Genomic DNA, 17218 nt, shown 5'->3' on the forward strand with positions numbered 1-17218 from the left:
GGCTGCCCGTTACTTGTTGAAGAAAAAGCATGTAGTTAGATCATTTTAGACTGTTTGGCCATAACTTGTGAATCCTAGATCTTTTAGAAGTGGCAAAACTTAGACCCTAACCTATGAACCTATTCAAACCTACTTGTAACTAATAGCGTTTGGATCAGCCTTTTGATGACCTGACTAAATTTTGGTCAACCTGAAAATAACCAGATCAAAATATGGGTTGGGTTCGAGTGGAGCATTTGGACCCGAACCCAACTCTAGCAAACTCTACCGTGAAAATAAGAAAGAAAGATTATCTAGAGCACGACATAGTAATCTTCTTCTTTTTTTTATGTTGGCATGCTATTATTACTTCATTACTTTTATAAAAATTTATTTTTTCAATTCTAGTAGTCCTACTCCATCAACTAGCCATATTTCTTGATAGGGCTTTCTTTGTACTTTTCTTTTATCTTTTTCTTTTTTCCATTCCTTTGAAGTAATTCATCCATGCTAGCATGGAGGTCCGGCCAACTTTACCGGCACATTCACAGATAACCTAAATATTTTATTAAATGTTTTTCAATTTTTTTAGATTTTTTTAAAATTTTTGTTAGTCTTTTTGTTGTTTGGCCATGCAGCAAAAATTGAGGTTGGAGTCTTCAATGCTTCAAACTCTTAGTTTAGCTGTCATATATTGGATACATAAATATGAGTAGGTTCCATTTATTAATGATTCCATTAAGAAACCTTAGTTGGACTTATGTACTTTTGGATCATATACAACAGTGTTTGGTTCGGCTTAAATGTGTGATGTATATATGTTGTGTAAGAATGTGTAAATTTTGTAAACCTCTCTCGATGACTAAGACATTTTCTCTAAATTTTGAAATACTGTTTAAGAAAATGCAGAAAGATTTGGGATAAAATTAGGCATATTTATGTGGTACCTTAAATTATTAGGGTGGAGTTTCAAACACTATAAGTGCCCACACTTCCAATCTCTTTTTTTTTCCCATTTTTCTCTAAAAGAAATGGTGATGGCCCTTCCCTCCTCCCTCCCATTTTTTTCTTTTCTTTGCTTGAGGAAACTCTCTCCCATATTCCAGCCAACAAAAGGGTCATGCAATTTTTGAACTTTTCAGGTAAAACAAAAACTATGTAGCCAAAAATAAAAAAACGGTAGAACAAAAGCCATGGATCTAAGACATAGCACAAGAATGATGATGATTTTTAAAACCGTAGAAGTTTTGGCACTTCCCGGACACCATAAGAGACCTCTGGATTTCCCAATTCTTCTCTCTCTTAAAAGATAGACACTCAAACTGATGAATTAATAAACATTACTATTCTTCAAAAAGAAATTATTATAGGATGTATTTACTAGTGATGATTAGTGCTATATCTTCTATTGTTGTATTTTTTTTAAAAAAGAAAAAAATCACAACTCCATCACATCTAACGTCTGAAATAGTGCTTATTTAGGAGACACATGTGAAGCAAAAGTTTGAGGGCCACCAAATTTTTCGCATCATTTATTAACAGTGTTTGGAGATGTCTTTATTCTAAGCGCTTTTATAACCCACCAGTCTTTGTAGGCAAATGATTTGATGTACTTGATGCTGCTCGCTCAACAAAGATTCTTGTACTATATCGAATAAATGCTGTTAAATTTCATCTAAATATCTCGCCCGAAGAACGAAAAATCTTCCCCCAAAAAATATCAAACTATACCTGCAGTTTGCTTGAGATAAATCTGATGATTTGTATTAATAGTATAAAAATATATATTGTGCTTTTCTTTCATGTATAATTAATTTAGTTTCTCGATTTGTGCATGTTATCCTTGCCCACGGGCTATACTAATATTCTCTATATTGTTCCAATTTAGTTTGGTAGTTAGATTTGGCAATATCTAGCTTGAAAGGAATGGGAGGATTTTTATTTGTCGACAATGTTCCATCTTTACTGTGCTTCAAAAAATCACAAAATTGGGAGGGTTTTGTTCTGTCTTCTTCCCATAACCAGTAATTTGTATACGTATCTTGAAGCTTGTAACTTATAATTTGTAGGATCTCGGCTGTATACCTTTTTTTTCTTTTGTTCCTTTATTACATTTTTCTTATTTAATAAAATTAGGGGAGGTATAATGCTTCCTCTTTTTACCCCTAAAAAAAAAAGAAATTAGTTAATCAAAGCTTGGGTGGTTGTCTATGTGTAACAGAAATATTCAAGGGTTGGTAAGATTCTGAGTTTTATCCTTTTATATTGAATGTTCAACAACCGGAAAATAAATTTGTGGACCAAGATTACCAAACCAGAATAGTTTATGGTAGTAGGCCAAAAATAAGCTATTTTCTTCTGGTTGCTTGCTTGGCATTATCTCACTAAAATATGAAAAGCTTCCACAAGCCTATTAGGTGGCATCATATGTGGTTAATCATATGGGATCTACTTTATAGATGTATGAGGCCAATCTTCCTCTTCAATTTTGTAATATTTTATTCTTTAACTTTTATGGATGTATCTTTTCTCATCTAATTTTAATTTTTCAAAAAAAAAAAAAAAAAGCTTCCACAAGCTACAAACAAGAACAGTAAATTAAAAAAACTCCAGTACTGCACCATTTTGACCCTAGCAGCCAATGCACATTAATTATAAAAAGTCTCACGCACATTGGTTAGGAAAAAAAATTACATATTTGTGAATGATCTTGATTTCAGTCATTATCTTCAATACTTTGGCCATTCAGATGTAAATCAAGGAAAAGACGTTACAGTCACTTGAAAAGTAATAAACATGACCATATAATGTCAAGTTTAATAACGAGCGCCGAGAAGGACCTTAAATGAATTTAGAAAGAATTTTTTTTTTTTTTTGGGTAAACCGGATATATCATATGGTTTTTGTATAAGACTTAGTCTATAAACAATATAAGGTGATTATAAACAGATTTTACGCGACAGTTGTTCAATGATTTGTGCTTTTCTTTCTTAATATCTACTTGCAAAGTTCCATTGCTTTCAGCAAATACGGCCATGAAACTTATGGTGATCTCACATTGTCAATTTTATGTTGAGAAGCTACATACCTAACAGATTAGATGTCTGAGAGAGAAGTTGTGAAAGATCTGCTGCTATCAAGATAAATGTAATACTTTGTTTGCATCATAACATCTGGTCCTGAGGCTCTTTCTTTTTTTTAATATATATATATATATATATATATATATATATATATATATATATATATATATATATATATATATATATAAATCAATATCCAAGATTTGAATCCTGGATCTCCTGAATGAAAAATGGATTATTCAGACTTCCATCTTGCAGTAGGTTGCTCCAGATCAGAATTGACCCTGGTGGTGAAATGCCATTACTCCAAATTTGTTTTGTGTGAATTATGAAATCTAAAAAAAAAAAGAAAAGGAAAGAAAAGAAGAAAACCAACTGATGCGGTGTTATAGTTCATAAGATTTATAAGAAGGGGAATAATGAGAGCTAACAATTAGCTAAACGCAACGTAGTTCATTAGTGATTAACTATCAATAGTAAGGGATGATAAGCCCTTGGGTAAGCACCTAAATTCTAAGATTGCCTGTGGTACACCACAAAGAATTTAGCTATACAGATGCAGATTGAATTCCTAATATTTACTCTTTTTCCTTTAAGCAAAACATAGGAGGAGCAAGGCTCCACCCACTTCATTAGAAGATGAAATGAAAACAGAGGCTACAAGGGGGACTGGCCTCTGTGGGGGAAGAGGTCCCAAGGTAGCAAAACAAAGGGTAACATAGAAAGTTTACAGAATACTAGGAATTAACTGCTGAAACACATTAATAAGAGAGAAACAAGACCTGCTGCAATTTTTATTCATGTGCTAGGTATTGTCGTGTGACTAAAACAAATCAATGCTGCACTTTGAGATATCACATAGATAAAAATTCAGAGCTGTCTAGAAGAAATTCTTCTTGTTGTTGCACAAGGGAGTGCTCTGATGTCCTTGGGATTCGACTTCTGCTGTACTATGAAGACTCCTTTTTCTGATAGAGAACAGAAATTAATAGCCGAAAATTGAGGTATGGGTTAGTGCATTCTTGTTTCACTTGGTGGACTTAAGTGATACTGACATTGAACCAATAAATCAAAAATAAACCAACCATTTTGTTCATTCATTTATTCTTTGTACTTATGTTGTGTGAGGATTTGTGTCGACATGTTTTTAGTCTCACATCGGTTATTCGCTAGGTAGATATTAGGTACTTACACAGGATCGAGAAATCTAAATAGTATCTTCCGGCTAGCCATTTTGGATGAGATCCTGAGTTGTTACAAATTGTATCAGAGCGAACCTGTCCCATAACCTATGTGGACTAGGGAACACTGCAGCACAGATTCATGGAAGCCGACCACGAGCTGATTGTGGTGCTTGGGATTAGATTTGAATGGATTTGAACTCTTAACCCGACGAGAACGTCCGGGCTTAAACGAGAAAAGTATGTGAGGACTCGTGTGGGCGTGTGTTTAGTCCTACATCAGTTATTCGCTGGGTAAACCTTGGGTACTTATATAGGATCAAGGAACTCAAATAATACATTCCGGCTAGCCATCTTGGATGAGATCCTGTATCGTTACACGCCGAGATTACTGTTATCGGCATGAAGGTGGACTCAAGTGATGTGTATTCAATATTCATGGGGACCAGATGATTTTGTTAAAGGGTGGTTGATGTTAGCACGCTGCGATGTTGAAATGTTGTGGGGTTGGGAGGTTTATGGTGTCATTTGGAGGTGGATTCAGCTACTCTCCTTAAAACATCTACCCACCAATTTATTTTGCATGTCACGTGCATTGGATATAGACTTTATCATGACCTCACCTCTGACACCCTCATAAACATAGAGTGAGAGAGAGCGGTCGCAGTGTCTCTTTAGCTTTATCTGAATCTTTTTAATTTGTTTTCTTTGTAAACTTTAATAGGTGTTGGTCGAATTGCCTTCAGTTAAAATATGATCAACTATCATGCATTTTTAACCATCACTGAAACTTAACCTCAACACTGAACAGAGCAGCAAAAGAGAAAAAGATGGAAGTCTAACTGTTGTTTATATCTAATTGATGAGGCAAAAGGCCTTTTCAAATGAGCTCTTTGACATAAGCCTTACCAAAGATTTTAGTGATTATTCTTCAATTTTTAAGATATAGGGTATATACTAATTTGTAGCTTTCATTATGGACAGTTCGGTCCTACAACTAGAAGTATTATTCTTGTTCCATAATACGATTCCGTTCAAATGTTATGATTTGAACACTGGGTATTTTCAAGCACTTTAGGGCTGATGAAATTGAATTGCCTCTAGCTACCAAATTAGCTGACTTCTAATATTACTAGAAACTTATGATATATATAAATATAGCCAGTTAATACTTGATTTCTTTCAAATAAAGAAACTGATATGTCATATTACTTGTTTGAGGAAATTTTGATTAATCCTAACAATACTTCTTGCGACTTAAGGAACAATGCTTCTTTGAGAACATGAGACTCTATCCTCATAGTTACTTTACAATAATGAACAACTCAAGCAAGACAGATGAATTATCTTTTTATAGCATTTGGGGAGAATAGCCACCTTAAACTAGCTAATCAGTGCAGAGTTGGATATCCAATAATCTCTTAGGTGCATCCTTGGCATTGGGACTAGAACCATGATGCCAATTGGCACTAGAATGCTGTACGTTGGGATAATCTTGTGATGACATCAATATAGCCCAATACTGGAGCAGTTCATGGAACAAAAAGATGCTGGAAAATCTATCTAGGGGAGCTTGGAGCCACTAGTATGGGAATTCAGGAATGAACCTTTTGTGTCCCTGCTGTCACAGATGTGACTTCTGGGACGCAGGACTAAGTAGGTTTCACAGATACTACCAACCACCTTGAAGGTGCCGAAGAATGCCAATGTCCTAACAAAGCAAGCAATTAGGTTTTGATTAATTTCTGTGGCCCTTCTGTCCGCCTTAATTAATAGGTGGAAGAAAGAGTTGAGTTTGTGATTCAAGGAATCCTATATAAAGTCACCACCACCTTTGGCATTCATGTGCAAATGGCCTCCCACCACAACCTCTAACTACCAGTATTACTCCTCTCATCCAATCAAAACAAGCTCATTCTGCAGCTATGGATGCCTCTTTCCTTCTCATCACCTTCTTCCTGGCTGGCTTAGCAGCTCTAGGGACCCTTTCGATGATGTCGGAGGCTCGAGCCTTCTTTGTTTTTGGTGATTCTCTTGTTGACAATGGCAATAACAACTTCTTACTGACGACAGCTCGTGCTGACTTGCCTCCTTATGGGATCGACTACCCGACTCACCGGCCGACAGGCAGATTCTCTAATGGCCTCAACATGCCTGACATTATCAGTTAGGAGCCTAGCCTCACTTCCTTGACTGCATTGTTGATGAATGCTTCAGAGAATGTCTCTCTTTTCACTTATGGGGTCTATGTTTGCAATGCTTTCTTCACCAACAACTTCAATGTCTCTCAGGTGAGCACCTTGGGGCCGAACCGACATTGCCTTATCTCAGCCCTGAGCTCCGAGGAGAAAAACTACTCGTGGGCGCCAACTTCGCGTCGGCAGGGATCGGAATTCTCAATGATACTGGAATTCAATTTGTAAGGGTGTTATATATTATCTTTCAAAGGTTGGCAAACTAAAGATAAGATAGACTGATACTGGTGATGTTTGCAGCTAAACATTATTAGAATCGACAGGCAATTGGTATACTTTGAGCAGTACAAGCAAAGGTTAAGCTCGGTCGTAGGCGAGGCTCAGATGAAGAAGCTTGTCAACCAAGCCCTCGTCCTCATCACTCTTGGAGGCAATGACTTTGTCAACAACTACTACTTGGTGCCCTTCTCCGCACGATCTCGCGAGTTTGCACTTCCTGACTACGTTCGCTATTTGATCTCCGAATACAAGAAAATTCTTGGGGTATGCATGATTTGTCTCCTCAAAGATTCATCCTTGCAGAGGATGGATTATATGATGCCAACAACCAGCATATAGATATTCTCATAGTCTGCACTTTTAGAGTCTCCTGTGATTTGCATCAATGGAGCAGCTAAATTTTTGTTGTCATACGTCACAGATATTGCATGAGACTTCCATGTTCTGCATTGAAACCAAAAAGATCATTTACCCTGTGCACGCTGCTCAACTTCACGTATAACCTCAAGGAAAAGATGGTTTCCCATCAAAACTCATCGAGTAAATGAATCAAGCGTAGTTACACTTGCACAACCATACACATGTATAACCTTTGACAAAAAGTTCTTTGACAATAACCCCTTTGAGTAGGCTATAGAGAGAGAGATATTTATCTTACTATCCGAGTACACTGTGCAGCCTCGTCTGTGTAGTAATTAAAGATGACAGAGTTACTTCTGTCGACAGTATTCCTTCCTCCATTGATGATATTTGCTTGGAAAGATGCTTAAAAACATAGAAATTTTGCTCGTGTAACTCTGCACTCTCCGGACCGACAACCGGTAGGCCTAGCCATGAATCATTAACCATCTAACTCGATTAATATCGAAATAGTAGAACTAGTAATGGAAGAGAAAGAGCTAGTCTTTGCAAATCTTTGCACATTGCTGAGGCATTAAAGAAAAACAGTTAATATTGCTCCATTCTTTCATGCATTGTGTCTGTCCAATTGCAGAGGCTATATGAATTAGGTGCCCGCCGAGTAATGGTCACCGGAACCGGTCCTCTTGGCTGCGTGCCGTCAGAGCTTGCTCAAAGAGGTCGGAACGGCGAGTGCGCCGCTGAGCTGCAGAGAGCTGCATCCCTATTCAATCCCCAGTTGGACCGAACTTTAATTGAACTGAACAGAAAATTTGGATCAGACGTCTTTATCTCTGCCAATGCTTTCAAGATGCATATGGACTACATATCCGATCCAGGGTCCTATGGTAGGAGACATCAAGGATACTTGCTAATAACTTCATTCCCATTCATCCTCTTGATGGTAACAATGTCTTTTATGAACATTTTTCAGGTTTTGTTACATCAAAAATTGCATGCTGTGGGCAAGGACCTTACAACGGGCTAGGGCTATGTACTGCTGCATCAAATTTATGTCCCAACCGCAACTTATATTCATTTTGGGATGCATTCCATCCCACAGAGAAAGCAAACCGGATCATCGTGAGCCAGTTCATGATTGGTTCCTCCGAGTACATGAACCCCATGAATTTGAGCACCATTCTAGCCATGGATGCAAGCACTTAGTTTCTTGAGAACTGATCCATTTCCTTTCCTTTTAGCTCCACGGAATGTTCTCTTTGCTCGCCAGCATTCGTTATGTGTTGTGTGTCTGCCATATCCAGTGTATCATCTCTTGTGTGGTTCAAAGTTCGAGCCCGAGATTTCATGCATAAGTTGGCTATGGATTAATAAACTAATATGTAGCCGTTGAGCATGTTGGTTTCTGGCGCATAATAATGGGGACATGTTGTCGAAATTATACCTTATATATCTAGCGTGCACGCACCATGCCGATCACTGTATCTCCTTTCTGTAGGCTAACCATTTAGATGAGTGTACGATGAATGGAGCCCATAGGAAGAAGAATGAGGTGATTGGTGTGGTGCACTGCTATGTGGTGCATGCGGTGTAGGATGTGCTAAATTTTGTGGATGTTTGAACTGTGGATTTTCTTTCATACAAAATAAAAAGGAGTGTGAATTGGACTTCCAAGCAAGAACCAAGCATTAGGCTTGGGATGTATTGGCATGCCTTTTGTTATGTTTGATAGGCTAATTAAGACTCTATGGAAGCATTTTTCCCCTCCCTGAAAACAATCTATTAAAATATTGCAACGGGACTTTGAGAACTTGACTGCTTTTGCAATAGAAAATCTGTGGAATTGGTGGAGACAGGTAAGAATTTTAACAGGATATTGTACCTGACCATCAAACATTATCCCAAATGAGTTGATTATATGAATCGTGACTTGCCCAATATTTTCCTTTTTTGACAATACCTCTGATACTATTTGATTATTTAAGGTGTTTCTTCTTTCTTCTTAATTTTTTCCCCGATCGCCAAGACTTCCTTCTGTCTTGCCTTGCAACTTCCTCTCCTCTCCCTATGTTATTTTGGAAAAAAACTAGTGGCGGAAGAATTAGCACCATTTCGCTAAGAAAATGGCATGATAGGATATGAAAATAAGAGAGTAATATATGCCATCCAGTCAATCCAAAGTCGGAGCCAAAACAAGTTTAGAACTAAAAGTCAATACAACGACTCATCGAACAGACCAGGCCTACCAAGATAAAAAGCAATAAGCCCCTAAAAGACTGAAGCATAAAATCTCCTAACAAAAGAAATCATGATTTTGCAATATCCAAGATTTGAACTATGAACCTCTTGAAAGGCAATCCTTGATAGGATAGGTGCCAATCAACTAAGCTAACAATTATAAGCCTAGAGAAATCACAGTTAAAAACAAACAATCAGCAAAAAAGAAAATCAAAAGACATGCATGCATAAAAACCATATAATAGAACTGCTGCAGCGCTGCAAGTAGTCTCTATTAGTTTGTATATCCGGTGCAAGTTGACCCATTTTTGACTTAGTTTAATAAAATAGATGGACTTCAGGACCAAGAGCGGGGATATTCTACAAACAAAAAGCTGGAAAATTTTCGCCCACCATATTGTTTAACTCAAGATGACAACCATTTTGAATAAGAATTGAAGAATCACTTTATAATAAATTATTTTAAAATATTTATATATGTTATTTTTGTGAAATAGCATGGATTCAAATCCCCAGTTCACTCTTCTTAGGATCCTAGATTGCTTATGTTACTTATATCATTTCAATAAATTCTCCATAATGTTATCTTTGATTTACATCTCCATTATGCCCGGTTCTCCTTTTATTCCTCCTAATTTTACCATATGTCCATCTCAATATTTTTCTCCTTATTATATTTAATTTATATTTAAAAAACTTAAATTGCAATGCTTGTTATATAAGTGGGAATATAAGATGTTTTTTTTTTGGGGTCAAAAAATAGGAGGGGAGGGGGAGGGACCAGCCCCACTCGCGTAGCAGCTCCCACTAGGCCCCCATTCCACCAGAAAATATTTGATACAGCTCATAGGTTTTCGCGTGCCTTCTCCGACCCGTGGGCTCATCTCACCGCCTCACGTATGGGTACGTCACCCCAGTGCCACCTTGGTACAGATGGAAGGAAAGCATATCCGCCAGCGAGCCATCCGGGCGTGGAGCATTCGGTCCTCTAATTTAATCGACGCCCGCGCGTTTCGAACCCGAATAACTCGAGTGGAATTATCGTCCCCTTACCATCAGGCTACCATCTTGGTGACTAATGTAAGATGTTTTGGCACAAAAGGTGACTAAAAGTGTCCTAACTATTTCCTAACCCACACATCCTTTTGGGTTGGTGTTGACCGGGTCGCGTGGGTGGGCCCCAACCAACTCCCAACGGCCCCCACATAGCCACCACCCATCACGATTGGCCTCACCAAAAGAGCCGCAATGGCTCGTGCATCGCCGTCGCTCCTTCCCAAACTTGGCCAACCACCAAAACCTCCACCTCGTCGCCGTTGCCAGCCTCCCGTGCACCACCGAGCCGCATGCTGCCTTATTGAGGTGGCGGTGGAGGTGGTAGTAGCGTTGGTGGCGGCGGCGGCCGATGGACGTCGGTGGGACTCCGGCAGGCAAACGGAGGGTTATGGTCATCGCCGACCCTGGCCGGGAGTCGGCCAGCGCGCTCGAGTGGGCCCTCTACCATGCGGTGCTCGAGCACGACGAGATCATCCTCCTCCATGTCGAGCCTCCCAACGCCCGGCGCGGCGCCTTCTCGACGTTTCTCCGCCGACCTTCGTCTGTGGCCCCCAGCTTCCCCGCCGGTTCTGCTGCCGGCTCCGCCGAGGGCGGGGGGGACTACGAATTCCTTGATGCGATGAAGGCGGCGTGCAAGGCGGCGCAACCAAAGGTGAAGGTGCAGATTGAGAGGGTGGAGATGGAGGCTAAGGACAAGGCCACGACTATTCTCATGCAGACCAAGCTGCTCAGGGTTGATCTCCTCGTCATTGGCCAGCGTCGCACCCAGTCAACTTTCTTGGGGTAACTAGTCAGCGTTTTGAGATATCCATTACTATCATCATCATCATCATAATCTTCTTCTTCTTTTTTTTTTGGTGAATAAAAAAAAGACTATATACCATTATTATTATCATCATAATCTTTCAATACATCTGATGCATCTCAATCCATTTTTTTTAAAAGGAAAATTTGAAGGAAATATACAATTGCAATCTTCATTGCTTTATTTTTATAAAGTAAAGGAAAAAAAGGAATCTTACTTTTCCTATGTTTGATGTCAGTGAGAAAATTCAAAGTAAAATAGTTAAAAATAATTTAATTTTCTCTAAAAAGATTAATTCTTTTATGTTTTTTGGATGTATACATATACATACATACATACATACATACATACATACATACATATATATATATATATAGAGAGAGAGAGAGAGAGAGAGAGACCAAGTCAAGATTTGCTTTTGCATCTTCATTCAGACATTTATGAGTTTAAGTCAAAATTTGCCGTACCGATCAATAATATAGTACTGTATCGCACTAATATCGAATTGGTATTCTGTCTCATACCATATCAACGCTTGGTATATCTTACCATCTCGTATTTTATTGCGTATTAATATAGAATAGTACTAATACAGATCCAGTATCGGAACAACTGACCTTACTTCAAGTAACTTGAGAAATTGCTTTACATGGAGCTGGCTGTTAGCCCAATAGATGCTGACGAATGTAGCCCACCGTTAGGGTCGCAATTTAATGAAACGTGATGTCATCCTCTTATAGGTACAAGCTAAGTGGAAGGACTGGAAGCACGTTGAATAAAGGGATGGTCGACCTTGCGGAGTTCCTGATCGAAAACAGCAAGTGTTTGTGCGTTGGAGTTCAAAAGAAGGGTCAAAACGCAGGCTACCTCCTAAACACCAAGACCCATAAGAACTTCTGGCTTCTTGCTTAGATGCAGCCCCTCTCTCTTCGATCTCCCTCCCTCTCCTTTCTTGGTTAAGAACTGAATGGTCTTTTGATGTATGATTTGGTGGCCCTTGCCAGAGAAATGTACATATATGTTGATGGGCATCTTTAAGTTAAGATGACGTCAATAAGCAAAGGGGAAAAAAAGAACAACAACAACAACAAAAAAAAAGAAAACCATGTATAGGAAACTTGGAGATCTTGTGAGGCCAAGGTTTAAATATTGTTTGCGTCTGTCCCTAACTTACTTCCTTGTAAAAATGTTATATTGTTCTATCTTTATTCCATCAGTTGGCATGTAATCAGCCTAATATGTATTTTTTTTTCGATTAGTATATTATTATCAGCATTCCTCTTTTGACATTGAAATAGATTGTGATTTTGAAAATAATATAATTCCTATAGTACACTATAATTCAAAATATATAAACAAAATATTATTTGCCCATCTAATATGAATTTGATCGGACATATTTCAAGCTGCATTGATTTTGCTTTTTTTTTTTAATCATATATTTACTCTAGATGATATACTTTGCTTGATTATGATTGCTTGTTTTAAAATATACAAGTTCCTTTTTTTTTTCTTTCTTCCTTTCTTTCTTTTCTCTTTTTGAAGATAAAAGGTGAGAAGTCCCACCCAAATTTACCTACTCAACTCCAAATTAAATATTGAGGATGCACCTTCCAAGACCAGAGGCTAGAATGACCCTCAAATGGGGGGGAGGAGTGTCATGACCATAGGGTTGCCTAGTTCATGATCAACATTATACTTGATCCGCATGATTTGTGGTTGAAACAAGTAAAAGATCCTCTTCTTTAGTTAGTATTTCGTTCCATGTGTTTGCATTAGCAAATTTTTAAGATTGTTCAAAATTTATGGCACCAAACTGAATCTGGTAACGGATTGATCACCATTAGTTGTACATGACTTCTTTCTACCATACCATAAAAAATAATTCTAGCCAATTTGTGGACTGAAGGGTTTTGTAGATCGAGGATGCGTCTATGTGATTCGTTTGCTTGATTATTTGATCACCTCACACCATCCTAATTAGGCACATTAGAGCCCGAGTTCGTTAAACGTGTTGTTCAGTACTTGTGTATTCAGTCAAAGGAATTCAATGTTTGTTTTTTGGACTTTCCATGTGTTTAGTACCTTAGAAATCAGAAGAAATTCTTGATGCATTGGTGAATTGCCAGGACCCAAAGAAAACAATCCTCATAAGAATAAGAGCACTTCTCCTTGATCAATTACACTCAGCATAGATACATCGTGATCTAGTACTTTCTAATAGATAATCATGAAACTGAATGGAAATGTTGAAAGATTAGTCACCACCCTGCGCAATTCTATGAATTCAACTAGTTTCATTCTGGACAGGATTAATTTCCTTTCAACTTGAAGTTTTGTCATTATTTTGTTGTTGCTCTTCTTTTCTTCTTTCTTTTGTAGCACTAGCATAAGAAGCATGAGAAATGCACATGGAAATAAAATAATTTATTCTAATTATATTAAACCAAATTTTATATCTCGTATCTTACTTTTTAATAAAAGATTTGATTTGATCAGTGGTGTGAGTTTGCAAAATGGAGAATAATAAAACAAATAAAATCAAAAACTTTGGAAATGTGGATCGGTGAGAAGAGATTAGATATTAAAGATTGGTATATGAAAAACAGAGATTGAGGGAGATAAAATTATTAGAGAGGGATAAGTTTACTATAGAGAGAGATTAGTGAGGATACAGATTAGAGGAATTGGAGTAGAAGTTAAGATGTGGGATTCAGATGAGATGGACGGGGTTTTTTCTCAAACAATCTAATCTATGTTAATAATTGTTATAAAATAAGTATGTTTTGTGAATCCATGTACGGGCAAGTGCAAGGAGAAGAAGCTTAGATCATGAGCTGAATGATACAGACTTTAGGGAGTTTACAGCTATGACTCATGAACTTTTAAGTTAGATGGGTCCAAGCCAAGTTGAATCATGTCATCTAATGTTTATAGGGGTAGGATCAAGTCCAAAATTGAAAAACATAAGACATATACGCACATATGCCAACAACTATTAGGACTTGTGGTCAGGGGCGGCCCAATACATTTGGAGGCCTAAGGCGAATCCAAAAAATGAGGCCTCTTTTCTTTTTAATAATAATTTTTTTAATAAATATAAAATACTTAAAAAAATATGGAAATAGATAACTATCAAGTATACTATTTCAACAAAGATACATCAATCTAAAAAGATAGGCAAGAAGTTTTTCTAATTTAATATAATTTTTGAATGAAAGTATAAAAAAGTAATAAAAGTCCCTATGGAAAATTCACTCCATCTAATTAATAAAAGTCCCATCCCACCATCTCCCCTTCAAGCGAGTACCCAAGCAGCAACTGCACCATCACGGCACAACAGCTCTTCAACCCCCTCCCTCCTTTTCTCTCTCTACCACCCAAGAGGGGAGAAGAAACCGAGAGGAGAAAATTAAAAGAATCTCCACCCTCCAAGAAGTCCATCTCCAATCCCCCTATCTTTCTTCCTGATGGCCCAGCTGGAGCAGGAGTAATGTGAGGGAAAGAAAACCAAGACCAAAACCAAAAAAGAGAAGGGATGAAAGATAAGAGTGGCTTCAGGCGTGTATCAAGCCAACCAAATCCCTCCCCTCTCGCTCTCTCTCCCTCTCCACCCAAAACAAAACTACAGTTCCCAACTTCCCAAATTGCCCCTCTGCATGCCAGGAAACTCTCCACCCCCCTTCCATCAAGGGGAAGACTCGTAGCCAACTCCTGTTCCCGTTTTATATGGGGCCTTTGCAGCTTTGCTTCCTTTTGGTCACGGTCAAACGCAAGGAACTTCCCTCTCTCTCTCTCAATCTCTTTGCTCCCTCCGCCTCCTGGAGGCCTCCCATTGGCTCGAGGCGGTCACCTAAGGCTCCGACCGGCCTGCTTGTGGTGTTCATCTCATCCTAAAGACTTGCTTACGAAGGAATCCAGAATTCAAATTCTAGGTATTATATTAAAAGAAGAACCTAAATGCATGTATCTTATTTATCTAATCCAGATCAAAAACCTGTCCTGCTAGCCTAACAAAAAAGGGATGGATTGGCTTAACCAAAAAAAAAAAAAAAAAAGTGCCCGAGAATTAGGATCATCCGAAAATAAGAAAAGTTTAATAGCTAATCCACTGTTTTAGACCTTATGAGACTACCCTATCTAAATTTTTGTCCATGGTTGGACTCCCACGACCAGAAGCACCAGATACCAACTCTTCTGCTTGTGTTGGTTGGTCTATAAACATGAAAGAAGAAAGAAAATAAGGTATTGTTGCTTATTTGCCTTTATACTTGAACATCAACAGTTAGCTTAATTTACTTCTTTTTTTTTCTCTTTTCTTTATCTTGTAATTTTGGTTCTATTGTTGCCATGCATTTTTTAAACAAAGAAAAGATGAGGCAAGGCCCAATCTGAGTAGTTGTTGTCATGCACTTTAAGAGTTGCTATTCTATTTTCATAAAAAATAATTATCAGTCTTGTAGTTTTGTTATTTTGTTTTATTGAAAAGAGTTATTATAGCGCTCTGTTCAACTAGGCTTGACTGTGTCGTCATAGATCAAGTTTTACAAGATCAAGTAGTTTGTAATATGTAAATAGAATTATGAATCAATAACTTAACATCACATGTAGATTTGGCTGCTTTTTTGTTTACATGTCAGGTACCGTATGATAGCATTTGGTGACCCAAATGGATCACCAAGGTGATCTTTATCCGGAGATAATCTGATCCTGATGATTTAAAATCACTGTATCTGGTATACTATATTCTAGTGATTAAAGTTTTCTATATATCTACAAGTAACCTATTTAGTATTCCATAGGAATCCAAGATCACTCACCATATAATACCAAAATTACCCCTGATATATTTCATAAAATATATTTATTAATCATATAAAATATATTATAATAAAATTTTAGTGTATTCGTTTATATATATTAATTATTAATATATTCTATAAAAATGTATTTATTAGTTTTATAAATTATTAATCCTATAAGTTATATTAATTATTATGATAGATTTGATATTTTTGTTTATACTTATAATATTTTTTAATACTAATAATTATTTTAATTACAAAAATAAGGCAAGTAGAAGTAAGATATTAAATACCTTCATTATATAAATATAAAGTACAATAATATATTTCTACTATAATTTAAAATTATTATTGAATAATAATATGACAATAATATGATTTAATAAGATATTATAATACATTATATCATAAATATAATACATAATATCAATATAATATAATATTATATAATATATTAATAGTATATTGATATACCATTTTTTTGCTAGACTAAGGGGCATTTTTGTCCTGAATTTTTAGCCCAAGATCACTGCCCTAGGCGATATTGGATTCTTGATCTCAAGGGCCAGCATTTTTTCATGGGGTTGGGTGGTGATTTGAGGGGCAAGGATGGTTTGTGATCACTGCCATGATCATCGTGGTGCAACTAAATATGGTGATCTCGTTCCCTCTGCCATACCAAACACTCTCTAAATGATTTGAACTCTAGTAAGGCCAAAGAGAAAGATTTGGAGCCGACTATTAAAAAGAAGTATCTTTGTATAACATGAAATTTTATTAATTATACGTATGTAAATTGAGCCGACTATTTGTCTATTTTTGACAGATAGACTTGTTCATGGCCTGCTCGGCCTGCTTAAGCTTGAATTTTTTTTTTTTTTTTGGATGGGTTCGGAACAAAGATGTTAGTATATGATATATAATTTTGTTTGCTTATTTTCAATTTGGTATTAACTGATAGGTTTAATACCAAATAACCTCTAATTTGCAGATACCCAATCATTTTTTATGGTTCATAACGCAGTCCACTTCAATGCGCATGCCCATGGGATGGCAGGGTCCTGCTTTTAAATAGTAGATGGTTTTTCGAGTTTCCTCAAGATCAACTTCGATAGATATGTCTTGAACAGAAGTACGCAGGGCGGTGCAGATTTTGTTATTTGTGATCTGTTTGCCAGAGTCATGGCTGTAGGGGGCAGTCAAGTCTTCGACATATCAGTTGTAGGTGCGGAGTTGA

General features: G+C 37.2%; 2 protein-coding genes and 1 pseudogene across 2 annotated transcripts; 2 read left to right on the forward strand and 1 right to left on the reverse strand.

Moving 5' to 3' along the window:
- Positions 1–1784: 1784 nt before the first annotated feature.
- LOC113463747 lies at positions 1785–1893 on the reverse strand (annotated as a pseudogene).
- Positions 1894–6092: 4199 nt separating this feature from the next.
- On the forward strand, positions 6093–8748 carry LOC103722144 (GDSL esterase/lipase At5g33370-like). Its single transcript, XM_008812588.3, has 5 exons — positions 6093–6409; positions 6535–6662; positions 6739–6981; positions 7712–7964; positions 8051–8748. The coding sequence occupies exons 1-5, from the start codon at positions 6169–6171 to the stop codon at positions 8281–8283; spliced, it is 1098 nt and encodes a 365-aa protein (XP_008810810.1). The 5' UTR covers positions 6093–6168; the 3' UTR covers positions 8284–8748.
- A 1854-nt stretch (positions 8749–10602) lies between these two features.
- On the forward strand, positions 10603–12419 carry LOC103722145. The gene is made up of 2 exons (XM_008812589.3): positions 10603–11154; positions 11917–12419. The coding sequence occupies exons 1-2, from the start codon at positions 10721–10723 to the stop codon at positions 12086–12088; spliced, it is 606 nt and encodes a 201-aa protein (XP_008810811.1). The 5' UTR covers positions 10603–10720; the 3' UTR covers positions 12089–12419.
- Positions 12420–17218: the final 4799 nt, after the last annotated feature.

This window comes from Phoenix dactylifera, chromosome 2 (assembly GCF_009389715.1).
Source record: "Phoenix dactylifera cultivar Barhee BC4 chromosome 2, palm_55x_up_171113_PBpolish2nd_filt_p, whole genome shotgun sequence".
In the NCBI taxonomy this organism is placed as follows: Eukaryota; Viridiplantae; Streptophyta; class Magnoliopsida; order Arecales; family Arecaceae; genus Phoenix; species Phoenix dactylifera.